Source organism: Delphinus delphis, chromosome 3, assembly GCF_949987515.2.
Source record: "Delphinus delphis chromosome 3, mDelDel1.2, whole genome shotgun sequence".
In the NCBI taxonomy this organism is placed as follows: Eukaryota; Metazoa; Chordata; class Mammalia; order Artiodactyla; family Delphinidae; genus Delphinus; species Delphinus delphis.
The window spans coordinates 115407102-115433825 of record NC_082685.1 but is presented as its reverse complement, the minus strand read 5'-3'; the positions used below and the strand labels follow the sequence as shown (position 1 = coordinate 115433825).

General features: G+C 43.1%; 1 protein-coding gene across 1 annotated transcript in view; it reads left to right on the top strand.

Moving 5' to 3' along the window:
- ARHGEF28 (Rho guanine nucleotide exchange factor 28) overlaps window positions 1-26724 on the top strand; it is a 307797-nt gene that overhangs the window by 140663 nt on the left and 140410 nt on the right. The window contains 5 exon segments of the mRNA XM_060009321.1: window positions 1372-1555; window positions 4889-5069; window positions 8280-8352; window positions 20325-20377; window positions 20945-21005. Of these exon segments, the coding sequence (XP_059865304.1) occupies window positions 1372-1555; window positions 4889-5069; window positions 8280-8352; window positions 20325-20377; window positions 20945-21005 (552 nt within the window).

Sequence of the window (26724 nt, the reverse complement as noted above, 5' to 3'; positions counted from 1 at the left end):
AAGAATGATAGACACTCCAAGTAGCAGCTGTAGCCATGTATTAAAAGCTAACTGTCATGGGTGGTCATCAGGGAAAGAGCCATTGGTCATTTATTCATTCAACAAGCAAATATTTATAGAGCACATACACATGCCAGGCACTGTGCTAGGATAAAAGATGAGGTCCTACCCTGTTTGGGCCTTCTACTCCAGTGTGGTGCAGCATCCTGTGGTCTCTTTCGGATTACAAACAGTCAATAACATTACTTAACTGGAGGGTATGTATAACTCAGATTCTTACTGAGTACTTATTCTGACAGATCTTGAGTGTTAGGATTTTCATGTTCAGTTGTTAAGACTAGGTTTGTTTTAAGGTGTGTCTTGATGTCGATGGAGTTCATGGGCCTAGCTTTTTCAAATGTAAGCAAATGTATTCTTTTACATGTTTCCAATGTAATGTTGATCATGGGCCAGCTGTGTTCCAGGCACTGAGTCCTTGTAGGAGAAATACAGGAGGACAAACTCTATACAAATTAGACGATTTAAACATACACAAATAATTGAGATTTTAGTAGTCAGTTGCCATTCAACTCAATAAATACCGAGTGACTTTAGTTTGCCATGTACCATGCTAGGTGTTAGGAACAAAAAACTTCCAGGATGCCCTCAGCCTGTAAGAAGATACAGTCCAGAAACAACCATAAGACACAGCGGCAAACACCAACAGCAAAACCCAGACACAAACCAAGCAGGAACCCCTTTATCAAGGGGGATGTGAAGAGGCACAGGCTGAATTTTTGAAGCAGAGCACTGGTGTGTGTGGCTTTGGCAACCCTGAAATAATCCCAAAGCCCTAATAAACGGGTAGGAGTACCTCCACAAAGTTTGAGAGAGACCGTGGACTCAGAGTCCATTTCTGCCCCAGCTGCTGACTGGAGAGGAGCACCTCTGAGGACAAAAAGTGGAAATGGAGGCTCCTTGACATCCTTGGCCTCTAGTAGCCTGTCCTGCTAGGGTAACAGCATCTCCTTAGAGGACACCTTGGAAATTGACGATGTCTGTTTCCAAAGGATGGTGTGCTCCTAGCACTTGTTTTCCATGGATGACCTCACTGAATGTGAGTGAGAGGTGATGTGAACGTGCACCATAGTGCACAGAACAACATTGTACCGGTGATGAGCGAAGCTGGCTCCAGCACCTCCCTGACCTTGCACAAATCCCTTGACCTCTCCACATCTGTAAAGTGAAGTTTCTGGATTAGATGCTTCTGATGGTTCCTTCCAGCTCTGACATGTTTACTCTTACTATTCTTACTTTGACAATCTCTTTGATAAAATATATAAGACAAACTTTTTAAATGAAAGAACTAATATTACATGTTTCTCTTTTCAGTTTCTCTACATAGAGAGTCTCTCCTGCATCTGGCTGTGAGATGGGGCCTTGCTAAGCTTTCCCAGTTCCTCCTGTGTCTCCCTGGAGGAGTCCAGGCCTTGGCTTTACCCAACGAGGAGGGTGCCACGCCATTAGACTTAGCTTTACATGGTGGATGCTCCAAGCTGTTTGAAGACATCACAAAGTGAGTTTGGATACCTGATAGATTCTCTCTCAGTCTGTTTCTCTGAAGTCTTCCAAGCATTATGGAAAAATTAACCAAACCACGAGCTAACATTGGTTTATATTTTACCGTTAGTTCCCATGTATAAAGTACAGATACACATATCGTACATAAACAGATATACACATATATTTGGTATTCACATTTCGTGGGGGAGAGGGAGTCAGGAAAAATGTCTTAAAAGGCTCCATGGTTGGGGGGCTGGCTGTAAGAAGAAGAAAAATTGGGAAACACTAGCCTAACCCCTACTTACCTTTCAGGTTTTTGCTTAAATGTCACTTCATCAGAGAGGCCTTCTATGTTATGGTCTTTTACAATTATGATTAATTTACAGTATTAATAGTGATTAAAATTATGATTCATTTATAATATAAATCATAATTTATAATTTTATATATATAGTCATCATTTATTTCATATATGTCTCCATCCTAAATCATTTGAGGACTGAAACTATTTGTTTTACCCACTGTGTTCAGCATATACATTCATTGAAAGAATATAAGTTTTTGTTGAATCAATGAATAACAAACAAACCCCAAGATACTATGTAGCCAATGGGCTGGTTATTAGGATCTAGAGATAATGGAAATGAAATAATTTGTCAACTGTAAAGTTCTCTATGTTGAGGATGATACCAACATTTTTAATGTTTGTTACTTAGAGTGGTTCAGATTGGTCATTATATCCTATACAGTGGTTTCCTTGACTTAACATGTGGTAAAAAATAAGTGGGAAACTACAATGAAAATGATAAATTACTACATAAATATTAAATATTATCAGTGTTATTACATGGTGTGTCTTAATGGACTGGTATGTTTCATTTGTCCCATGGAACTCAATGTAATTAATTTACGGTCATATACTACCTAAGTGCATGTTGAAGTCACAGCTTTCTGTTTATTTTTGTTCTTACTTGGTCAAGTGACCGCCAACTAAGGAAAGAGCCCATCCCAATGGAATTGCCTTTATCTTTGCTCTACCGTGACCCCACTTTCTTTAGCTAAAAAGGGCAAGGCAGGACCACTTCCTCTGACTCTGTCATTGTGGATAGTTCAGGGTTACATTGAGGACCCGGAGCCTCACTTCATCTTTGGTAGCTTTGTATCTTTCTGTTGTGTCCAAGACCAGAAGATGACATGTGTTTTTAAAGTTTACACATCCTCTATGTCAAAAAAGCCCCAAACAACCTAATCAAAAAATGGGCAGAAGATCTAAATAGACATTTCTCCAAAGAAGACACACAGATGTCCAAAAAGCTCAACATCACTAATTACCAGAGAAATGCAAATCAAAACTACGATGAGGTATCATCTCTTACCAGTCAGAATGGCCAAAAAGTCCACAAACAATAAATGCTGGAGAGGGTGTGGAGAAAAGGGAACCGTCCTACACTGTTGGTGGGAATGTAAATTGGTGCAGCCACTAGGGAGAACAGTATGGAGGTTCCTTAAAAAACTAAAAACAGAGTTACTGCGTAATCCAGCAATCCCACTCCTGGCATATATCCAGAGAAAACCATAATCCGAAAAGATACACACACCTAAATGTTCATAGCATCACTATTTACAATAGCCAAGACATAGAAGCAACCTAAATGTCCATCAGCAGAGGAATGGATAAAGAAGATGTGGTATATATATACAATGGAATATTACTCAGCCATAAAAAAGAATGAAATAATACCATTTGCAGCCACATGGATGGACCTAGAGATTATCATACTAAGTGAAGTAAGTCAAACAGAGAAAGACAAGCATCATGTGATATCACTCATATGTAGAATCTAATTTAAGAAATGATACAAATGAACATATTTACAAAGCAGAAACAGACTTACAGATATGGAAAAGAAACTTATGGTTACCAAAGGGGAAACATTGGAGGGAGGGATAAATCAGGAGCTTGGGATGAACATACACACACTACTGTATATAAGATAGATTACCAACAAGGACCTACTGTGTAGCACAGGGAACTCTATTCAGTATTCTTTGATAACCTTTAAGAGAAAAAAATCTAAAAAAGAATGAGTATATGTATATGTATAACTGAATCACTTTGCTGTACACCTGAATCTAACACAACATTGTAAATCAACTATACTCCAATAAAATGAAAATAAAAAATGTTTACACATCTAATAAATCCATTCATGGATGGGATCAGAAGTAGACTGTAAGCTAAATTTTGATTATGTGATGGAGCTTCCATTTTCTAAATTAATTACAAAAATCTTATTGCTCAGCCTGAGTCATTCACTTCAGTGGCTTGTAGTTGGCATGGGGTGTTTTTTTCTAGAAGATTCTGAAGTCCTTGCAAATAATTGTGTCAAGAGTTTGGGGAGATGCCGCAAATCTTAGAGTACAGGTGCTCTTAATGGATCTCTTTCGTCACTCCATGTGACACAGGTAGCATTTTTGTGGTGGGAGCTATACTATAATTTTGCAAATATACAAATGCTGATTAACAAAATGAGGTAATGGAAGAAGAGAAAAGAGACATAGAGCTAGTTCTGTGAACTGAAGAATCTGGGAGCGTCTGGGGGCTGTGACAACATGCTGAGGCAGGCTGTAACCTGGGAGCACTAGCGTCTCCCTCCCGAGGCCTCTTTACCATTGCTACTACATGACCTATAGGCCATCCAGAATATTATGACATTAACCATGAAGCCTACATAGAGCTAATAAACGTGCAGTTGTTCTTAACCACAACAGAATGGAAAATAAGCCAATATTCAGGAATTTAGTTTGGGAATATTGTTCCTTTGTTTATGAATGAATTCAAGAATGCAACACGATCAAATTTATGCAGGTTTTAATTTGCATGAGGAAATGATTTACAGCAGTAGACCAGTGTGTTGTGAATATCTCGCTTGTTTGTAACATCCAAACCTCAGCATGCTCTCTGGAGATCATATCTGTTTTCCACTGTAATCGCCTAATAAACTGTCTGCTGCCAGCTAATTTGTGGTACTACATGTGGTAGCCATTAAGGCCAGAGGCATCTTTTCAGGTTAAAGGGAGAATGAGGTAAAATGCTATGTTTAAGAGTCAGTACTGTTGCATTAATTATGTAAATCTTTATAGTATATAATATATGTGAACAGCTTTTCATTTGACGTCTTCTCTAGGTGGAAAAACAAAGATGACTTTATTAGGATCTATTTACATGATCTTATGTACCTATCTTCAGTAGGTAGCTTTTGTGGCTTGTTTTGCCAGTTGGGTTTGTAATATCAGGGACAATGAAGGGTATTGGGACCGTGGGTTTTGATTTGTGATGTTTCAGCTTCCAGGGCAGACGTTCCCCAGGTTTCTCCCGAGTGCAGCTCAGCGAAGATGCCTCCCTGCGGTATATTCACTCATCAGAAACACTGACCCTGACGCTTAATCACACAGCCGAGCATTTGTTGGAGGCGGATATTAAGCTCTTTAGGAAATACTTTTGGGATAGAGCCTTTCTCCTCAAGGTTTGTGCCCTTTATTGTGGTATAAGACATAATAACTCACGCTCTTTGAGAGTGCAGACAGCAAACTCGTTGTTTTGGGAACACTATTTTGGTGGGGGGTAGCACTTTCTTTTTTTCTAATGGGACTTTGAGGGACATGGAATTAGAAACTGTTACACCAGTAGAAGGAAGATTATTATATGATATTTTGGCGGCAGGTAGAAAATAGTAATTTGTGTAATATTGTTTCCTTTACTTTTCATGAACCAGTGTCACTGATGTTTAATATTCTGATATTGGGTATTTTCTATTAGCTTATTGACTGTATTATAATTCTTATCTAAAGCAGGTACCTTTAGGGTTATTTTAAATCAATAATATCTTCTGGGATTTCTTAAGGCTTAGATATAGTTAAGCCTTTGTTTCAGTGTACAGATTCTTCTTGAATGGGGACTGGTCACTTGAGACCAGTTCTTTTTCAAAGAGATTTTCCCCCCTCCCACCGTGGCCCAGACATCAGCTTTGACTGTTATCAGAGCATGCCCATCTCAGGGTTTAAAATGTTTCATCTTCACTATTTTTATTTTTTTGTTGAATCTGGAAGACTGTAAAGCATATTCATATATTTTAATTATTATCAAGTAGAATGTTCTTTTGAGCAAAAGGGCTTCAGTCAATTTAGTCGAGAGTGCTCAGGGGTATAATGGATTCACTCACCAGATCGTGTGACACCCCCCGGCAAACCCTCTGCCCCCGCAGGCTTCTCAAGCACGTCCATTAATGAGCACCAGTTTCATGACTATATAGGCTTTACAAAGTAAGCAGTCAGTTTACTGTTATCAGAAAACTGATATTGGTACTTATCAGTTCTGGCTTTTGTAAAATGTTTGCTTTATATAACTAAATTGAAGGTTTAACCAGAAACATTATATAGCCAAGATTATTGGTTACTCCATATAGGGTTTTATTAAATAGTTAAAATAAACATGCTCTTCAGAGTGTGAACTACCTCTGTTGGGTTTAGGGAGTTTAGTGGATAATTTTCTGCCATACAGTATTTCCTCATTTTGCTTAAGGGTCCTTTCTGTTTAAAGAAACAGAAGTTCTCAGCCATCCCTGTGGCTTCTCACCCAGGCCCCCAGGGGTGGCTATTTCAGTGGGGCAGAGGCTGGGCCTGGCCCAGCAGCCTTACGCGGGGTGAGTGCCTCTCCCTGCAGTTTCAGAGGGGCAGAGCTCAGCAACACGTGTGTCCTTAGAGGGGACACTCAGACTACAGCAAGACCACAGAGCTCCTGCAAAGGCTAGAGCATGCTCCATGTAAAGCAAAAATTCTGAACATTCGTTGCATTATAAGAACTTCCAGCTTCTTCGGTCGGATTCGTGATTTCTTGTAACTTGAGATAATTATTACTGATGACATTGGGGGAGATGTAGGATGGGTAAATCTAGATGCTTTAATAATTGATTGTAGTGGACTTTACAATAACAAAGACCAAATGCAGATTACTTTCCAGTTTATCAGAGATTTTAATTTTATGGAAAACACTTGATAAAAGAAGAATCCATTGCAGTGGGAAGGCCTTGTGTTCCAGGTACCAGCACCCCTTTTTCGTTCTTCCTGTCCTAAGCTTTTGGCTGGGTAGTGCGTAGGGAGACTGAGAAGGGAATAGGGCTGAGGTTCTTTAAGACACTGTGATATTGTAACTTACAATAAGAAATATATCTGGTCTCCGTCCATGGTTCTTGGCTCACAGCCCCCAGACCCTTAGGATTTCCTAAGTGTGGAGCGGATAAAGGTGTTTTTTTGTTACGTTAATGAGGCAACTTTTGGAAAACACCTAAGAATGGGGGCTAGTTACCTGTGGAGCCAATTGCCTGGTAAATTTCAGTCCCACCTCCAGGGAGGGGAAAGGGCCTGGAGATGGAGTTTAATCACCAGTGGACAGAGATTTAATCTGTCATGCCTACGTAATAACGCAAGCCTCCATAAAAACCCCAAAGGACTGGATTCGGAGAACTTTCTAGGTTGGTGAACTTGTGGAGGTACTGGGTGACGAGCCTGCTAGGAGGGGCATGGAAGCTCCGTGCCCTTTCCCCATACCTTGCCCCATGCATCTCTTCCATCTGGCTGTTCCCGAGTTATATCCGCTTATAATAAACCTGTAAGCTAGTAAGTGGTTGTCTTTGGCCTTGAGCCTGCGTGGTTAGCCCTCTTTTAACCCCAGGTACTCGTGCTACCGTCTCCTTAGTACCTCTCCAGACATATACCTGCTTCGGTCCATCCGTTAATTCCATGGCGGGCCCTAAAAGAGAGAGTACTGTGTCCTGGGAGTAAGGCTGGGAGCGGTTAATAGCCACAGAGGGTGGGTGACGGGGTACTGCTTGTTCCCTGCCTCTTTGTGATTTGGTCAGTTATGTATATTTTCATGTTCTCTTTGCTCTGGCCTCAGGATGTCCTGAAATAGTCATGAGCAAGGCACTTGATATGCTGAGCTTAATAACATGCCCGGCGGGGGTGGATTCGGGGCTCTGGGTCAGCTGTAGGGTTGCTTGCCTCAGTTTACCCATGTATTTGTTTTGGAACATGTGCTGATGCAGTCTTGGGCAGTTTTTGACACATCAACACATAATTCTGTCTCTTCGCATTTTCACTGGCTGTGGGGAATCTATTTGAAAGGAAAATACAGAGGGCTCTAAAGGCATCTTCTCTCTACAGATCACAGCTCAGTCTTGGCCAGGGACAGCCTGCACCAGCATGTACCAACATGTAGCTCATCCTGGGTCCTCCCTGTGATAGTGGTCCTACCCCCATCTCCAGGCCCCCAATCCCCGTGTCTTAGGGTGTGGATGGAGGTTGGTCTAGGTGGGCAGATGCGTCAAACAGAAGTCCTTACAGGTTTCAAGACTTTCTGTTCTCTGTCCCCCTTTTGGTTCATGCGTCATGTTCCTGAGAACCTTCTGGTGGTGTGATCTGGGGAAGCAGCGAGGACTAGTGGCAGGGACAGTTTTGGCCCTTGTCTCTGGTTCCTCCCGCTGTCTCTCATGTCATCCGGGGTGCTGCTTACATGTTCTCCCAGCAGCTTTACCACCCTATCAGCCCCTGCCTCTCCAGGCCATGCCTCTGGCCTGTCCCGGCTCTGAGATGCTCGATTGTGATTTTCATCTCTTGTTGCTTATCTGAAGCCTCAAATGGCTTTCAGTGATTTTTTTTTTTTTTCCTTCCTCTCTTAGGCTCTTGAAGAGCAAGAAGCCAGGTCAGAGGAAAAATCAGATATGCCCTCCAGCACTGCAGAAACCGAAGAAGGTACGCATGTTCCTTCCCGACCCCGGGAACCCAGAAAGAGCTCAGAACTAACTAGTCACCTGGGAGTTGAAGTGTGTGGTGGAGAAGAGCAGGAGCTGAGGGAGGCAAGAGCAGGGTGCTGGGGTGCCACTGGGCCCCGGGGTCCTCCAGCAGCGCCGCACCAAGGTACTGTGTGTTTCCACTTTTCATTCGGTTAGCATTTACTGGGTTCCTCCCACATTCCTGATCTTTGGGGACCTCTCCTGACACGCAGAGAGTGTTCCCCTCATTTCCAAGTTCAGTCCGTTCGTTCCGTTAAGTCCTCCGTCACTCACCTGTTCTCCAGCTCGCTCCACCTGTGTGGAGCTCCTGCTCTGTGCTGGCCCAGGGGGTCTTAGAGGATGGAGGCCGTGAGGGTGTCTTTGTTGCCGTGGGTCCTGGGGAGCACCACTGGCGTGTAGAGGTGACGGGAGGGGGCGCGCTGGGGGTTCTTCAGGGTACAGGCGGCCCTACCCAGCCCAGGTTGTCCTGCACAGCCCTGATGGAGCTTCAGAGACTGAATGTACAAATCTGCTCGAGGTGGGCGTCCACAGCAAGAGGTGTATGTTTAACATACATTGTCACTACTCTGTTCCACATCGTAACGTGGAGTCGTGTTGACGGCGCACCTGGACGTTAACACCCAGCTTGTAGGCAGGAATATCGTCCTTCGTTGTTTTCTCTAACTTGGCAGTTTGTCTGGGCATGTGATCTCTACTTCTATTCAGGTTCTTTCCCCTTTAATGTATGCAAGTAGGTCTGATCTGTTAGCAAGTCCTAGTAATAAACACGGGTTTTGATTCGCTGGAGTATCTTAGCCTCTGTTCTTGAATACTCCTGTACTATTTATATGGAACGGATTGTCGTTTTGTTTTTTGTTTTCCAAAACCCAGTGGTTTTAGGAATCTGACCATACATCACTATGTCTTCCAGGGTAGTCGGGGCAAAGGTTTTAATACATATTATCTTATTATCAATTACGATCCTTTTGCTTCATATTTTAGAGTGCTTTTTATTTTTTGAAACTAAATGCGAGGTTAGGTTTATTTATGTCTGGGGGTAGGGTTATATTATCTACTTAATTTCAGATCAGTGGAGCAGACATTACAAAATATCTGTTAATGTAAAGCGACAATAGTCTGATAGGGCCGAGACGCAGCATGCTAGATGCTGGGGTTAGGGAGAAAAAATAGGACAAGACTCCTGTTCCCAAGCCACCAGTGTCGACAGCTGGAAGACCGGTTGTTCTAAGTGTGTGTGCCCCACGCACCTGCACTCAGGCCCGGGTTAAGCCAACCAGTTGAGCTTCCCACCCAAGCTGCACCGCTTGGGCCCCTGTGGAGTTGCCCTCGCTGCTCTCCCCTGTGGGTGGCGCGCTGGCTGCGTGGAGGGAGCTGCAGCTTACCGTACCTGCCCAAGGAGGTGTGGTGAGTTTCACACTTTCTCCTGCAGACCCGTGGGAGAAAACTCCGGGCTCATGTCAGAGCGCTGTCATCTCCTGAGCATTGGGCTTGGCTTTTACTACTCTGACAGTAACGGATCAGGTTTCTTGCTTCTAGTTGGCTGGTAAACCTGGTGCTAAGTTTCTGGCCTGCCGGTTGCAAATTTGTACGGTACTGCTGACCGTGTTTTGATATTACCCTTATTTCTTAAGCCTTCACTCTTGCTTTTCCTTTTTTTTTTTTTAAATCAACTCCTGATTTTTACTCTATCATCGTATACATTTTTCTTTCCTTGTAATCCACCTCCAAACTGACTTAGAACAAAGTGAGGTCTAAACAAGTGCTGAAATTCTAAGTTCTTGCCCTCAAGGGACTGACAGTTTGGGACTAGTGCAGAAAAACAAGCTGTCCCAGCACAGTATAAGTGCTATAGGAGTCATAGGCAAGTAATACTGTGAGAGCTCTGTGGTGTGTGATGGTGGTCAGGGAAAGCTTCTTGGTGGAGGTGACCCTGGAGCTGTGATCTAAGGGAGGGAAGGGAATTCTAGACAATGGGACTATATGCAATACAGAGCCCTGAACCAGATGATGCGTTGGGGGAGATGCAATTTGTTTTGTGGTCCTGGAGTATAGGGGTGTGTATATGATGCCAGGAACATAGGCCTGAAAGAGAGGCAGATCAGCAGGGCTTGTACACAAGGCAAGGAACTGCAACTCCACCTTGACAGCTCTGGGAACTGTTTTAAGCAAATTAGATCAGGTTGTTATTTAGAAAGGTCACTCTGTGAGAGTGTGAAGAATAGGTTGGAGGGGCCAGGGGCTGCTGAGAGTAATACAGAAGACAGTCTGCACCATAGCAGTATAATGAGATTGGAGACAGAGGGACCGATGGATACTGTCCTGAAGGTGTAGGATGTCAGGTGGGTGTCAGTGGCAAGGGAGAAGGGTGATTCTTCCACTCCTGGTGGGACAGGCCTTACAGGAAGCAGGATCATGACAAAATACCTACTCAGTTTTAGACAGGTTGAGTTTGATGGGCTCAGGGGGGCAGGCAAGTTAATACACCTGGCTGCCAGCTGGACTGAAGTCACTCAACCAATAAGCAAAAGAATTTGGACAGAAACTCAAGTTCTCTAACACCAAATAATTAACGTGTATATTTTACAGACCTTGTAGACCGTGCTTTTATCTGTATATGTTTGGAGGACATGTTAAAAACTGTGTGCACATTCCAGCAGAGGGCAGTATTCACCTAAAGTGAAAACATTCAGTTAGCTTTTGTTCATTCATAAGCCTGCAGGTGACTCAGCTGGAAGAACAAAACATTTTGAGTGTAAGAGCTTGGTTGTTTGTTTTTTTTTCCCTTTAACCCCCAAAGCAAACTTTCCCTTTGAGATCTCACAGAAGATTCTTAATAGATAATGTTCTGCCTCCTGGGGCAGTGGGTAGAAAGGGAACTTTTAAGTGTGTATCTGTAGCTGCCATTGATTAAAAGATTATAATACCTTTAGCTTGGAAATTTACTTTGTCTCTGGTGGTGTGATAAATGGTTTTATTATTGTCTCTGAACCAATTATGTTTCCATAATTTCATGATGGTAATTGTCCTCCCAGAATGATGGGATGTTATTCCAAATGAATTATATGGCCAAAAGGTCACCTCATTTTCACTGTGTTCAGATGAATAAGCTAATTATGAGTATGTATTGATCCACCAACTGACTCCCTTTTGTCCCTTGCCGGCTTTGTCGTTATTTGATCTCCTACTCTTGGAGTTCCTAAAGAGCATTGTACTGAACACCAACCTTGGAAGATGCTCTGAAAAATAAGTATTCTTTGTCCAAATAAGTAGAAAATGCTATATATGAAACCCCCCGGTTGGAAACTGAGAATACGTTTAACGTTTTGTAGGTTCTAGTTAAGTCTTGCAGTCAAGAAACCTGTGTTTCTTGTTTAACCTCACAGTTCTCTAACTTGATCATGGGAGAATCCCTTTTTCTTAGCTCTCAGTGTCTCATGAAAATGGTCTGTGGAAGGTGCTTTGGAAATGTTGCTCTTCCTCATCTCCCCTGATCCTGCCCTTTCTTTTAGGCTTATGTCCTCCTTTTTCACAATCATGTGGGTTCTCTCCATCTATTAGTACATAATGCTCACACTGGGAGGGAGCTAGGGAGGCATTTTTAAAACTACTCATGGTCATCTTGAGTACTGAGATCACCCATGCCTTGCCACACAGCCCACTGTACCTTTTTTTTTTTTTTTTTTTTTTTTTTTGCGGTACGCGGGCCTCTCACTGTTGTGGCCTCTCCCGTTGCGGAGCACAGGCTCCGGACGCGCAGGCTCAGCGGCCATGGCTCACGGGCCCAGCCGCTCCGCGGCATGTGGGATCCCCCCAGACCGGGGCCCCCCGCTGTACTTTTTGATGTTTTTCAGGAGGCTGCTGCCTGCCTAGAGTCTATGGGGCCATAAGACAGGCAACGATTGCAATACTGTTGACCACTCACTGTGTGAATCCATTTTCTTTCATTATTTTGGAGTTTTTAAAAAACCCTGTGTAATTTGCTGTCTCGACTTTTATGTGACGAGTCCTTTACTGTGTTCACTTCTCCCCATGACTTATCTTCCACGTTCTCATTCAACGAGGACATAAGGAGTAGGGATTGGAACACGAGTGCCAGTCGCAAAGGGAGAGGGCACAATCATCTCCTTCAGGGCTGGGCAGCAGCTCCCAGTGGGCTCAGAGGGGCTTCCTCCTCCCCATCCTGTGCGAGAGGCCATGGGTCCAAATGCAAGACCCGCTCTAGGCAGGCGGACGTGAGCCCTACAGGCCCGTTGACTTACCCATTCAGTAAGTCTTTTCTGAGCACCCACTCTCTGCCAGGTACTGTTCTCAGCACTGGTGATGAAGCAGTAACCAAAAAGGCAAAGAGAAAAAAGCCCTCATCTCATGGAGTTTCCTTCCATTGAATTTCACTCACGCCTTTGTGGAGTGACGAACACTGCTCGAGGCGCTGGGGACGCAGCTGGGAACCGAGCCAAGTTTGCACACTCAGGGAGCACACGTCCCAGTGGCCATGGAGAGAGGGACATTTCTGGGAGTCAGGAATCAATTCTCCCCATTTTGTGCACAAGGAGGTGGCAGCAGAGAGAGGTCACATAACTTGTGTGAGGTGACACAGCTTGCCCAGGCAGTCGGAACTCAGGTGGGTAAATGGTTGCCCACCGCACTGTAGATACCCCCCACCCTTCTCTAACAGACTGTTTTCCTACTTAGTCTTCGGGCTGCTGCTCTAGAGTTCTCTCCAGCGTTTGTGTGATGGAAAAGTGCAAAATTGGAATCATTGCCTTGAAACGAGCTCTCCTCCATGTGACCGACCTGTCTCCTAAAGCCCTTATGATGGGAGACTGTGACCCACATGCAGGGACAGGTCTTGATGACACATCAGCAACAAGCAGACTCTGCTAAAAACCTCAGCTCTGCCATGAACTGGCTTCTGAACAGGATGCAAGTTACTCAGCTGTGTTTCCTTTTGTGGAAAATGGTGGAGTGGGAGTGTCATTTCATACTTCCTTCAAAATAAGGTTTAAATGAGAAAATACAGGTGGGGCACCTTGATCAGTATCTGACTGTGGACGCTTAGCCAACACTGTCTTGTGATGAGTGCAAGTTATAGCACGTGGCTAGAGCGGACTTAGTGGTGATCATGTGTGTGCTGGGATATCAGGGCACAGCTCTTCACCTCGTGGTGACCAGGTGAGCAGATTTTCTGCTTGAACATTCCTTAGACGGGGGTACGGCTCTTCTCTGTGTGCTCTACGTGAGTGAAATGGGAAGAGGGAGTTGTGTGGTGGATTCTCCTTTTTTAAAAAATTTTTATTGGTGTCTAGTTGATTTACAATGTTGTGTTAGTTTCAGGTGTACAGCAAAGTGAATCGGTTTTATATATCTATATATCTCCACTCTTTTTTAGATTCTTTTCCCATATATGCCATTACAGAGTATTGAGTAGAGTTCCCTGTGCCATTCAGTAGGTTCTTATTAGTTATCCGTTTTATATATAGTAGAGTGTATATGTCCATCCCAATCTCCCAGTTTATCCCTCTCCCCTTTCCCTCTGGTAGCCGTAAGTTTGTTTTCTACATCTGTAACTCTATCTCTCTTTTGTAGATAAGTTCATTTGTACCCTTTTTTTAGATTCCACATATGAGTGATATCATATGATGGATTCTCCTTATTTGAATATCTCCTGTGAGATATTATTGGGAAAACCAAGAAGTCTTTTATCCATGCAAAATTTCCTTTCCAAGATTTTTCGTTTTGAATACTGTGGCCCAATGTCTTTTTAGAACTGTTGAATACGGTTCCAATGTCTTATCAAGATGCAGGTCCTTTAACCAGGGTGGCTGAGGTGTTGGGGATTTAGGACAGCAATTAAGGAGGCTGTTCTGCAGGGGTGATTACTCAGCTGGATACACAGCTCTTATCTTAGCCTCATTGTGGAATATCCATCCAAGGGCTTGGTCAGTGTTGCTGCCTAGAAGCTAGGTACCTGGGCATTTGCAAGACAGTTACACTCCATACCCGTAGAATATACTTCCTAGTCCCAGGAAGTCACCTGTGCTGCTTTCATTTGACAGAGAGGCTCAGTCTTCTCTCTGTTTCTTTTAGAGACTGACTTTGCCAGTCCATGTTCTCCTCCTGCCTACAGAAGACAATGAGTTTCGTCCTTAAAACGCCAAAATAAGATCTCAAGCTGATATGATGCTCATTTTGTATATTGTTATAATAATATTAGTATTTTCATATAAAGAAAAATTCTCCACCTTGCCTCCCCCAGTTCATCACAGAATTAAAGAATCCTAGTTTGAGCTGGAAAGAATCTCAGATTCCTCAGAATTCACCTAGATACAAGGGATTCTGCTCCCATCTGCTATGGCTACTTTGCTCCAGCTGGGTCCGATCAGCAGGTTAGGAGGAAGGACAAGCATTTACTAAGCATATCAACTGAGGAGTCTAATACAGTTGAAATAAACTTATAAGTTGAAGGTATATTTAAGGAGTTTTTCCCCCTGAATTGAAGTAGACTCTAAGTGTGAAATCTTAGGGACACAAAAGTATTCCAAAGAGAAAATTGAATCTTGTTTATATTGTTGAAAGATGACTTTGCCTCATTTTATTCAAGCAGTTGAGTAAATTAGGAAAATTCTGTCCTGACCTCAGTTTGAAGTATAATGACTTAGAGCTTCTGCTTAGTTGATAGTTGCCACCAAATTTTGGGGCTGAGGATGATATCTTTTATTTTACTCCATGACTTAATGTTTGACTGTTTGAGATCTTATGGGGATGGGGGGTGGGGAGGGTGGGAGAGAGTGCACACTCTAGATGTAAAAAATCTATATTATAAAAGCATATTAAACATAGAGTTACCATATGACCTAGTGATGACACTCCTAGATATATACTCAAGAGAAATAAAAACATAGATCTCCTTAAACTTACACACAAATGCTCAAAGCAGCATTATTCATAACTGCCCCAAATGGAAACAATCCAAAAAGTCCATCAGCTGAGGAATGGATATACAAAATGTGATCTATCCATACAACGGAGTAGTATTTGGCAATAAAAAGGAATGAGATACGGACACATTATAACACAAATGGACCTTGACAACATGCCTTGTGAAAGAAGCCAGTTACAAAAGACCACATATTGTATAATTCCATTTATGTGAAGTATCCAAAATGGGATCCATTAAGACAGAAAGTAGATTAGTGGTTGCTGAGGGCTGGGGTGGGAGCGGTGGTGGTCGGGGAGAAATGGGTAGCGAGTACAAATGGGTATGGGGTTTCTTGTTGGGGTGATGAAAATGTTCTAAAACTGGTTGTGGTGATGATTGCACAGCTCTGAGTATATTAAAAATCACTGAATTGTATACTTTAAAAAGATGAATAGTATGGTATTGAATTATACCTCAAAGCTGTTATATATATATGCATATATGTATATATGCATATATGTTATATATACATGCATATATGTATATACATACATATATATACAAATACAAATATACAAATGCAAATATATATGTGTATATGTGTGAAGGGAATATACTAAACCATTAATGGTGGATTTATGGATTTTTTTCCTCAGTCCCTTTCAAGTTTTCTGAATTACTTTTGTGACTCAAAAAAGTGTCACGAATAATTTGAATGAAAAAAAAACACTACGTATTTCAAAAAAGATGTCTTAGTTTTTTTCTGAAAGAATTCAGAGTAGAAATGTAAAAATTATATTGTAAAAGAGCATGTTTTGAGTTGCTTGAGGTCTTCTCTCTCCTTGGCATCCTCTCCCTGACTGCTGGTCCTGGAGGCCCGGATCACTGGGGGCCCGGTTGAGCTTGTTAAATTATATGGAATGTTGGGACTCATGGACTAACAGGGCTCATGTTGATATTCCTATTGATAAGTGCCTCATTGTTTCTCCCAGTCCATATTTATACTGGGAATGCCAACAGCTATCAGTTGGCATTAGTAAAGGTGGGATTAGTACTCCCACCTTTAGAAGAAAAAAAAAAAGGGAGTAATTGAGATACTGAAACAGAAGATCAGAGTCTTATAATAGCCTGTGAATTGAGAGCGGTAGATGGTTTTTCAAATTTTTTCCCTTTGCCATTTTAATTCTCTAGCAGTTATGAATCAGACATGCACACTAGGGTAAAATATTAAGGTGACTCGTGAAGTGAAGTCCTTAGTGAAACTCCAATGCGTAACTAGAGAGGAAAGGGTGACTTTTGGGCTTGCAGAGCTGAAGGGGTGGGAGGAAGCCAGGGGAAAAACATTCATCTGTCTCATCCAGCTGACAGTTCAGAAGCTGTGATGAAATAGCACCGGTATTGGAATATTTGAATTAGTAATTTAATAAAGTAAACAACTTTCCCTTTCTTGTCCCTAATGATCTGTTGCATCTCATTGGTTATTTTGGGCCATCAGATCTACATGGAGGAGAGAAACATTTATTCAGCATCTGTAATATGCTAGGCACCCTGCTTGGCCCTGGAGATACAGGTGTTGGGCTTAAATTGATTTGGACCCAGCCTTCCCAGAGCTAATAGTCTATTGGGAGAAGAGGATTCATTCAAAGACTGTGAACTACCCTATGAGTCCCTTTGGGCATTTGTGGGGCAGACAGAGCAAGCTGAGAGCATGACCCGTGTTTTCTTTTGTGCTTTTGATGCTGCCCTGCATGTCTAACCCAGTTGGGGACTTGATCGTGGAGAGCTGAACCTGAGGGTCGGGGTGAAGCAGCAGTAGTTGTCTGGCTGGCTCTGATGGAGATCCTTTTTGCCTCCTTCCTGGGGGAGGAGTCAGATGACACAGCAAATTGTAGCTGAAGAATACTGAGCACCCTGTATTTTCCATGTAAGTTTTGTCTTTGCTTAAGTCCAGCCTCCATGGTCCCATTTCTCAAAAGGAGACGGTATGACTTGTGCCCAGAGTTGAGCTCTGTTAGGCTAATCTGTTTCCTAACAAGACACTGGTATTGATCTTATGCTGTTTGCTAGTGCAGTGTCCCTGGTGAACATGAATATTAGAGATTATTTCTTGATCCATTATAGTATGGCAATAAAAAACATGTTTATGATGTTTGGCAAATCTGATTTAGGAGGTGGAGGTCCTTCCTTCTGGGTAGGCCTTGAAAGGGAGATTAATAGGTCTTTAAAACAGAATAGCTTGGGGTTACTGATATCATTATCTGCTGAAGGTTGCTATAGCAATGAGTGGTTTGATTGCACTGTGCAGTTGGTGGTGCAGTGGGTGAGTGTAAAAGGATCCTCGTCATTTAGCAGAAACTCTCCTGGAGCAATTTAATTAAACTCTGGTGGAAGGAGTGCCAAATTCTTTAAAAGCTCTAAGATATAGTTCTGTATCATCCTAGATTAATTAAAGATACATGATTATCCTGTCACAAATTTTTTTTAAATTTATTTTTTAAATTTTTTTGGCTGCATTGGGTCTTCGTTGCTGTGCGCAGGCTTTCTCCAGTTGCGGTGAGCGGGGGCTACTCTTAGTTGCGGTGCACAGGCTTCTCACTGTGATAGCTTCTCTTGTTGCGGAGCACGGGCTCTAGGCACACGGGCTTCAGTAGTTGTGGCTCGTGGACTCTAGAGCTCAGGCTCAATAGTTGTGGCGCACGGGCTTAGTTGCTCCGCAGCATGTGGGATCTTCCCGGACCAGGGCTCGAACCTGTGTCCCCTACATTGGCAGGCAGATTCTTAACCACTGCGCTGCCAGGGAAGTCCCACAAATATTTTTAATGATTTTGAGATAGTTTTATAACCTTGAAAGTTGTTTTAAAAATGATTATACGTTTTATAAAGACGTCTATTTTAACATAGTTTGTAGTATTTGTTTGAATATTGAACAAAATTGCATTAGACTGTAAGGAAAATGTAGGCTGGCAGCGTATGAAGACTAGCCTTTTGAGAGGGGTAGGGAGCTGGAATCTGAACATACCACTGGAGGGGACTCTGAACATATTACTGGGTGAACACATCCTTTGTTGTTACAGGTGGATCACCTGACTTCTTCATCAGCAGTCTTGAATAAAATGTGTATTATTCTTCTGCATCAGTGTTGTAGGTACAGAATTCTTTAGAAATGCAGAATTGTTATCATTTAAAAGCATATGGTCTGCAATGTCTCTAAAGGAATATCCAGTGACGGGCAGTAAAAATGTGTGTGACTCTCTTGCTGTCTCTGCAGATGTGTCTGTTGAAACTTCAGTTCTAGTTACCCTCCTTCACCCAATTTTTAGGATTTGGGTATATGTATTTTAAAACAGAAGACCTGCTGTGCTCCCATATGGTAAACACTATAGTAGGTGCTTCACATCAGTTTTCTGCATCTGTGCAGTAGAACGAAAACTTTCTCTTAATATAGTGTTTTGGACTTCGGTGCTTAAACAGCAGGCTTTTGAAGGGTGAAGGTGTCTCATTTTGACATTCCCATCGCGGGCCCTCTTGCTCTGCAGATGGTACTCTGCTGCCACCTGGAGGCCTTTTGTGGGGTGTGCATGTAAAGGTAGGTGGGGTTGCTGAGGAGCACAGGCTGCCCAGGCTGGGTGTCAGCTACAGCCTTGTCCTTACTCCCTGTAGAGGTCAGCTGACATGACCACATGAAATTGAGGCTATTACCCTTTCATTTTTCATCATAGAAGCTAATATGCATTATGAATTCAAGAGCAATATACTGTTGTGGAGGGCAGATATCTTACTAACTTGCTTGATATAAAGCAAATTCAAAGTTATTATTATGCAGATTAAAAAAAATACATCATGACTTTGTGTCTGTTGGCTTCTCTGCTCCATACCTTGTTAAGATTCATCGTGGAAAGCCACCTAAACGAAAACCTTATACTTTTTCTAAGCAGAAACATGGATGGAAACTGGCATTGTTGCCAGGCAGTAAGAAGGGCTTGAATAAATCCACTTGGAGGTTTGAGGCCTCACGTGACTGAAATTAACAGGAGTGGCAAAGTGTGGGAGGGAATGCCTAGTTAATGGACCTGGTGGGGAAACTAAGGGGCTCCCCAGAACTGGCATCCAGCTGGGCCTGGGGGGCAGGGAAGCTGAGGGGTCGAGAAGAGGGCCTGGGCCCACAGTGTTGTATATTAATACAAATTCAGGGTGAAGATTTCCATCCAGCTGCCCTTGTTAGGAGCACCCAACACTTCTGTTTTCCTTAGGCCCAAACCTACTTTGGGTGGTTATTTCAATAACGGTGGCTCTTGTTTACGGGCAACTGAGTATTTGGGAAGAAAACCAATCAATCAAGACACAGAGAAAAAGCACACCTTAAGCGGACCTTCTGTTCATCCCGGAACATCATGACCACTGATGCTTCCAGGAAAGCCTCTATTCAGAGCGAAGGCCGCCAGTGTGCATGGGGCTGGTTAGTGCAGAGCCTGGCACTGTCTGAGGTCCCAGCCCAAGGGCTGTGCTGATGTTCTTGACATTAAACAATGGGCAAGGGAAAACCAAACCTCATCTAGAATGAATTAGGCTCTTTTGAAACATGAAATCGGTGTCACTTGAGGAAGGAGACGTGAGATTTCCTCAGGTGGGTACGAGTCACGTCCTTAGAATCTGTGCTGTTTTGAAGAGGCTTCGGTCAGTGCACAGCCTTCCTTCTGAATCAGGGGCATTTGTTTATTTAACAATCATTGTCTTCCTCAGGATTTCCTGTGAGAGCTCCTGGACTTGTTTACATCTTGGTCCACACAAATAATACCAGAGCGTGGGCTGTCAGGTTATCAGATACTCTGCTCTTCGGAGAGTTGATTTTTAAGAAGCCTAATCTAAAACCTAGCTCCACACAGACGGCTCTGAGCAACTCATTTGCATTTGTCATCTAGTTTCTTTTTTTATTTCCCTTTTTATTCTTCTTCCTTTTTTTTTTAATGGAAATTCCTATCAGCAGATCCTGATAAGAATTATTCCTTTTGCAGAGATTAAGAATTCGGTGTCCAGCAGATCATCGCCTGGAGAGGAGAATGTAAAGGTAATGATTCCCTGCCCATTTTCATCTTTGTGCTTCTCTCCAGAGTCGAAGTAGAAGTGAAGACCTAGCAGTAATAAACATAGGATAAAAAACCCAAAGCAAAAAAACCCCTCAGGGATATGTCCCAGGGCACATTCAGAATAACTTGAAATTGCTTCCTTTATCGAATTTTAGATCTCTGCTCTTAATGAGCAAACCTAGCTGTCTTTCTGGGTCGTAGTTGTATATGCAAGATGACTGTATACCTTTTCCAAAAATTTGTACTTGAAGATGATATCTACAGATGTTTGCCAACAATGCCATTGCAGGAATGAACTTGGGAGATATTCTCTGAATATAAAATAACCTATCGATAGCTTTTAGGCATGCATCAGCTTGGGACAGATTCTTCCCTTATTTCTAGCTCTTAATATTACGTACAAGACTAGTTTTCTGTTTATGTGTGGTGACACATGTAACGTGTCTTTACTGATGTTTTCTTAGGTTGTTTTTTCATTTGCAAAAATAAACATTACTGTTATCAAGTAAGTAACTTGTAAAAAAGCCACCTGACTTTATCTTTTCCAGCGTGTGAAAAGCCCAGTGGTTCAACTGAATGAACATGAAGACCAGGACAGTCTATATTTGGGTATGTTCCAAAATATTGCTCCCCCCAGCATGCATATGGGGGTATCACAGACCCAGGTATGCAGGCGACAAGAAGAAAATCTACTTAGAAATAAAATCTTCCTTCCTAGGGGCCTTGTCTATTTCTTGAAACCCACCCAGGTAAATTTTTTTTGCAGCATCAGTTATAATACTATGACTTCAGGCATTCAATCTCCATTTACACTCTAAAAAACAAAACAAAACAAAGAAAGCAATCCAAGCTTTTCTAGACAGTTTTACTCTGAGTCAGATGTTGGCTCGGGGCTTGTCATATGTTACCTTGTTATTCCTATGAGGTTGGCACTACCAGCTTCCGTTTCAGGTGATGGCGACTGAGCCCACTGGTAGAGGGTAAATGGGGCAGTTGAGACTCATAACTTCATCCTGCCTGGCCTCAGAATCCCCAAGTTTACCGCTATCCTATTTTTTTTTTTTTTTTTTGGTGGTACGTGGGCCTCACTGTTGTGGCCTCTCCCGTTGCGGAGCACAGGCTCCGGACGCGCAGGCTCAGCGGCCATGGCTCACGGGCCCAGCCGCTCCGCGGCATGTGGGATCTTCCCGGACCAGGGCACGAACCCGTGTCCCCTGCATCGGTAGGCGGACTCTCAACCACTGCGCCACCAGGGAAGCCCTACCGCTATCCTATTTTGATACCCCGTAGGGGGGGGCCCTTGGAGCTGAGCCTGTGTGATCTTATCCCCTGGCCTCAGGAAAAGACCAGATGCTTATCTTGGGTCATGGATCTGATGTGGGTGTCCCTTCAAAGGAACCAGGAGCTCCCTTGGCAAGGGGAAAGTATTTCTCCCCTTGGCCCTGGGAATTCTTGTCTGCTCACAAGCATTGTAATTCACCACTCCCCAAGGGGCACCTCCCCAAATCTCCTCCTCAGGCATTTTCTAATTCTTCAGGGCTAATCAGGGCTCCAGACTTAACCTTTGAGTTAGAGCCTGATGAAGCTCTTGGGGGTTTGAGGACATACACAGGCTGGGCTATCAGCAGATGCCTTGTCCGGGCACTTGGATGGTCTGGGGCTGATAAGGGGGAAGCAGGTAATCCAGAGATTGCCCAGTTGGTTTCTTCCGGCTCAGTGAAGCTGCAGCAGCTCACACACCTGGAAGGTGCCTGGGCAGAGCAGTCTTGGGAGTGGCAGGGGTGTGGTGGTGGCTATGGCAGTGACCAAGTGCTTGGGCTGATGTGAAATCAAGGAAAAGCAAGACAGCTCCCTGGGTGAACTTAGTAGCGAAGGTGGGTGGCCTGCGGAGCCTGGCGGTGCAGGGGGCTCCCTGGGGAGTGCAGGCATGCAACAGAGCAGTTACAAGAATAAAGCAGGGTGAGGAGGAAGCACCCTCAGCATCGGCTGGCTGTGCTGCTTGTAGTTTGACCACAAGCCAGAGGTGCTTTCTGGCTCTCCTTGTGTGAGGTGCTACTGAAATTGGAATAGAAACTAGATCATACCGGGCTTTGTGCGCACCTTGAATATTTCTGCTATAGAAGGTAAGAGTAATGATTTACTTCCAGAAGAGGGGAAGAGGAAGGAGAAATGAAAGCAAACGTGCCCACGTGGGTGAGTGTCGCGGGCTGTTGAAGCCCAGAGCTCGACTGCCGCTCACGCATGCAGGATGTCTCATCTCCAGATTGCATCATGCTCCCAGGAATGTTCGCTTTGAAGAATGTTTACCGAGACAGGTTGCTGGTGGGGGAGGAGTGCTGGCTGTTAAAAGTATTAGATAGCAGGATTATTTTCATGTTAGACTTCAAAAATTCACTCCGTTCTCAAACCGGTATCCTTGCTGGGTAGGAAGGCACATGTTACGGACATTGCAGTAGCCTGACCTGATCGGGGTGTTTTGTCAGTAATGTCGTGTCTGAGGAGGGATGTGATAAAGAATTTGAGAGAGACGAGCGTGTATGACATTAATCCGGTGATTTATGAGAAGGTCTATGAATGGTTATCCCTTGTGCGAACATTGGCTTTGTTGTTCATTTAAACTTGGTGGATTAGAAAAGGTCACCTGATTTTATGCAAAGAACATAATAGAATTAGGTGGTAAGCTGGTGTCTGGAACCGGAAATGGCTTTTCCCCGTGGCCGCTTCTAAACCGTTCTACTTTATATGTGCTTATATTCTGCTTGGTCTCTAAGGAAGTGCTGATAAACATGGCATTGAGGTATATGTCTTTGCTGATTTGTGTTATTCAAAATGGTGTGACGTGAGTTTAGTGCGATCTCATAAACGACATCAGCGCCGTTCCAGTGGAACTTTCTGTGATGACGGGCATGTTCTGTATCCGCGCTATTCAGATATAGCCAGGTAGCCACATATGTCTATATAGCATGGGACGTATGACCAGTGTGACTGAGGAACTGCCTTTGAACTTTATTTTTGACACTGGACAGGGAAGCACCAGCGTAAGCTCCCTTTGTATTGCTGTCGTTGGCCCATGAGCATCAGGAACCAGCTCACCATTAGTTTATATGCTGAAAATGACTACTGATTGGAAGAATAAAGTCTCCAGTGGGTAACAGCTGGTAACCTCATCCAAGCTGGCGCCCCCGAACCACCACAGTAGTGCGTAGTGATAGTAAGATTACATTTATGGTGAGTCCAGAAGTGAGGGCCCCGCTCTCTGTGGATAACTGTGAGGGCTTGGCCTTTTGCTCAAAGGGGAGGGTATGAGTTGAGCGCTGGGGTCCGATTCTGTCGCTGCCACAGTGAAGAGTGAGACTCCTCAGCGTGCAGTGCCTTCACATTCTGGTCAGGTAGGGTGCGGGGAGAGGGCAAAGCATCTGGAGAAAAGGGTAGAAGAGAAGGTAAATGAAATGGGTCAATATGGAAATTAAAAGGAAGGAAGGGTCCATTTGGCTCAAGGATATGGGGCTAAATATGATTAAGGAATAGAAGCGCAACAGTGGGCAGCTGTGACTGTTGTACCAGGGAGAAGTGATGCGGACATCTCGCGGGAAACGTGGACAACCTCTGGGAAATACAGTGGAGAGGGTGAGCTTTGGCTGCCCCGTTGGAATACCAGCTGCAAACAAAGATGCATAAGCCATCACTGGATTGGCAAAGCCGGAAACGTCTTGCACACTCTTCTTTTGAAAGGTTGAATCTGAAAAAATAAAGCCGTGTGCCTGATTAGAAATTCAGATTTCCAGTTAAAAGTTAAGTGTGTGCCTGAGGACTGTGAAACAAGAGTGCCAGTGTCTCAGGTGGGTTACAGAAGCCCTTGGAGGGTGACACTCCTGCTCCCTCAGCAAGTGATATTCAAGTGTGAGTGAGGTTGTACGGGACAGCCCAGATTTAGTGACACTCATATTGAAACTGACTTTCCTGCAGTCATTTATCAGCCGCTGCCTGCACTGGACTGAAGATGACTTGAACTTTACTGGCTCAAGCTGTGTATTGTATGACCATTTGGATGGAAAAATGAAGGATTGGTAAAACCGACGTGTTACGACAAGAGCTCGGAGCACGTTTAACTTTCCCCGTGGGAGAAGGTGGGAGGGAGGTAGAGACCCTGGGGGCAGTGGTGGTGGAATCGGCTGGCATCCTCCTCCTGCCTGTGAAGTCTCGGTACCGTGAAGTGCTGGGCCGGAAGTGGTGCCGTATCTGCTCTTTGGCTGGCGGAGAGAGAGCTTGATGCAAGTGCCGGAGGTTCTAAGCGTCTTATTGTTACGCTTAGAAAAAATAAATTAGTTTTGTCTTTTGTAATTACAGAAGTAATAAATGCTCACAGTAGAAAAATTAGAAATTTTAGAATAGAAAAACAGCCCTATCGTTCTGCCACCCCCAAAGCAGCGACTATTAAATTTTGATGTGTTTACGTGATCATAGTTGTGATCATGTAAACAATAGAATTCTATGTCCTGCTTTATTCATGTAACATTATATGCCACAAGTAAGCTTCATTTTAGAAGGTAGCTTAAAATGATGCTGTACATTTTTCTATGATTACTTTTGTATGAAGAAGGGAAAATGTCATAGATTCTTGCCACAAGCTTTCCGCCTTTTCTATTTGTGGTTTCATTCTCTGGATAAAATTCTCCTTGTGGAATGCGAATAAAGCATTTTTCTTTAAATTAGACAATTGGAATATTTATTGACAGACTTTTATCCCGTAAGTTAAAAAAGAACTTAGGGGTTTTCAGGTTAATATAATACTACAGACAAGGAAATGTGAAGGAACTAAAGTCTTATTGTAGGTGTAATGTCTTCATGTTATCGTCTTCTCTTATAATTTTTTATGTTTTTTTTTTTTTTTTTTAAACAAGTCCCAAGGCTAGGAAGCTGTCTGGTCTAATGATAGGTCTAATGTTCTGCCTAGTTTTTGATCACAAATAATGTGTTTAAAAACAAAATAAAAGTGAGTTAAGATTAGGAGTCGCTAATTAATCTAAGTACTCTGTTATCTGAACTCTGCCTGCCCGTTGGAATTACCTTGGAGCTTTAACAAACAATCCTGAAGCCCTGGTCCCACCCCCACAGAAGTCTGACCTAATTGGCCTGAAGTGCAGCCTGTGTTGCAGGAGTTGTAGAAGCTTCCCAGGTGATTCTCAGGTACAGCCAAGGTTGAGAACCATGACATGGCTCCTTAAGGGAGCGCTGCTCTGCTGAAATCACTCTGACCTCCTGGGTTTTCAGTGTTTTGGGAATTGGAGCATTGTGGTTCTACTTTTATCTCAGTTGGTTACAAAAGCAGTTCATGGAAGCCCATTTGTATTAGGTTTGCAGACTTTTAATGATGATCCCCGTCAACATCATGGTAGATCCGTGGGAAAGGTAAAAAACAAAAAAAATTCATTGAAAGTTTCCTAAAGACTTGAACCTAAATGAGATGATTAAACCTTTAAAAGTTATTTTTAAACATTAAGAAGGAATCAAGTGATTGTAGTTTGTGGTCACATTCATTTATTGGACTGAAGAGGTGCACAGTTCGGGATGAAGGGAGTGGACGGTTGTTTACACCAATGTCATAGGGCGTTACAAGGAGGCCTGATGTTTGACAGTAGTACCAACCTAGCTGTCGTGTATTCTAAATCACCTTTTTCTTTCATGTCACAAACCAACTTAATTTCTGAAATGTAATCTAGGAGGGGGAAAAAAATGACAGTTCTTTCTCTGAACTCTAAATGTTTCATTCTCCAAAACAGGATCCTCAACTCCAAACAAACCAGCTTAGTGAATAATTCCAGAGCTTCTGTCCCTAAAGGTTCTGTTTTGATTAAATCAAATCATTATAAATTTCAAACAAGTATAAAATCTTAAGGAAACTACAACTACCTTATAAAACATGAAACAAATGAAAAATATGAAATACATCCTGGAAATAGTATTTGTAAATGCTTTTTGTGGAAAGTTAAATTTCCACTTAAGGATTTTGTCCCCTTTTCTTTTGTTGAAACACTTGGGAATACCTGTGTGTGCAGACGGTTAATGAAAGAATTGCCCGCACAGGGGAATCCTTAGGTTTCGGGCTTGATTGCAGTGTCAGTGTGTTTAGGCTTGCTGAGTACCCAGTGGTTAATCCCTTGGAAGGGACTTTAGGGCAATTAAGATTCTGGTTAGCTTTCATTACCAGGCAGTACGAGCTCTATCAATTTATTGGGACAATTTGCTGTAACTTTTAGAGTGCCTAATTTGGAAGACATTTTTATGAAACATGGCCTCTTACTTCAGTCATGGGCAAGAAATCCAACAG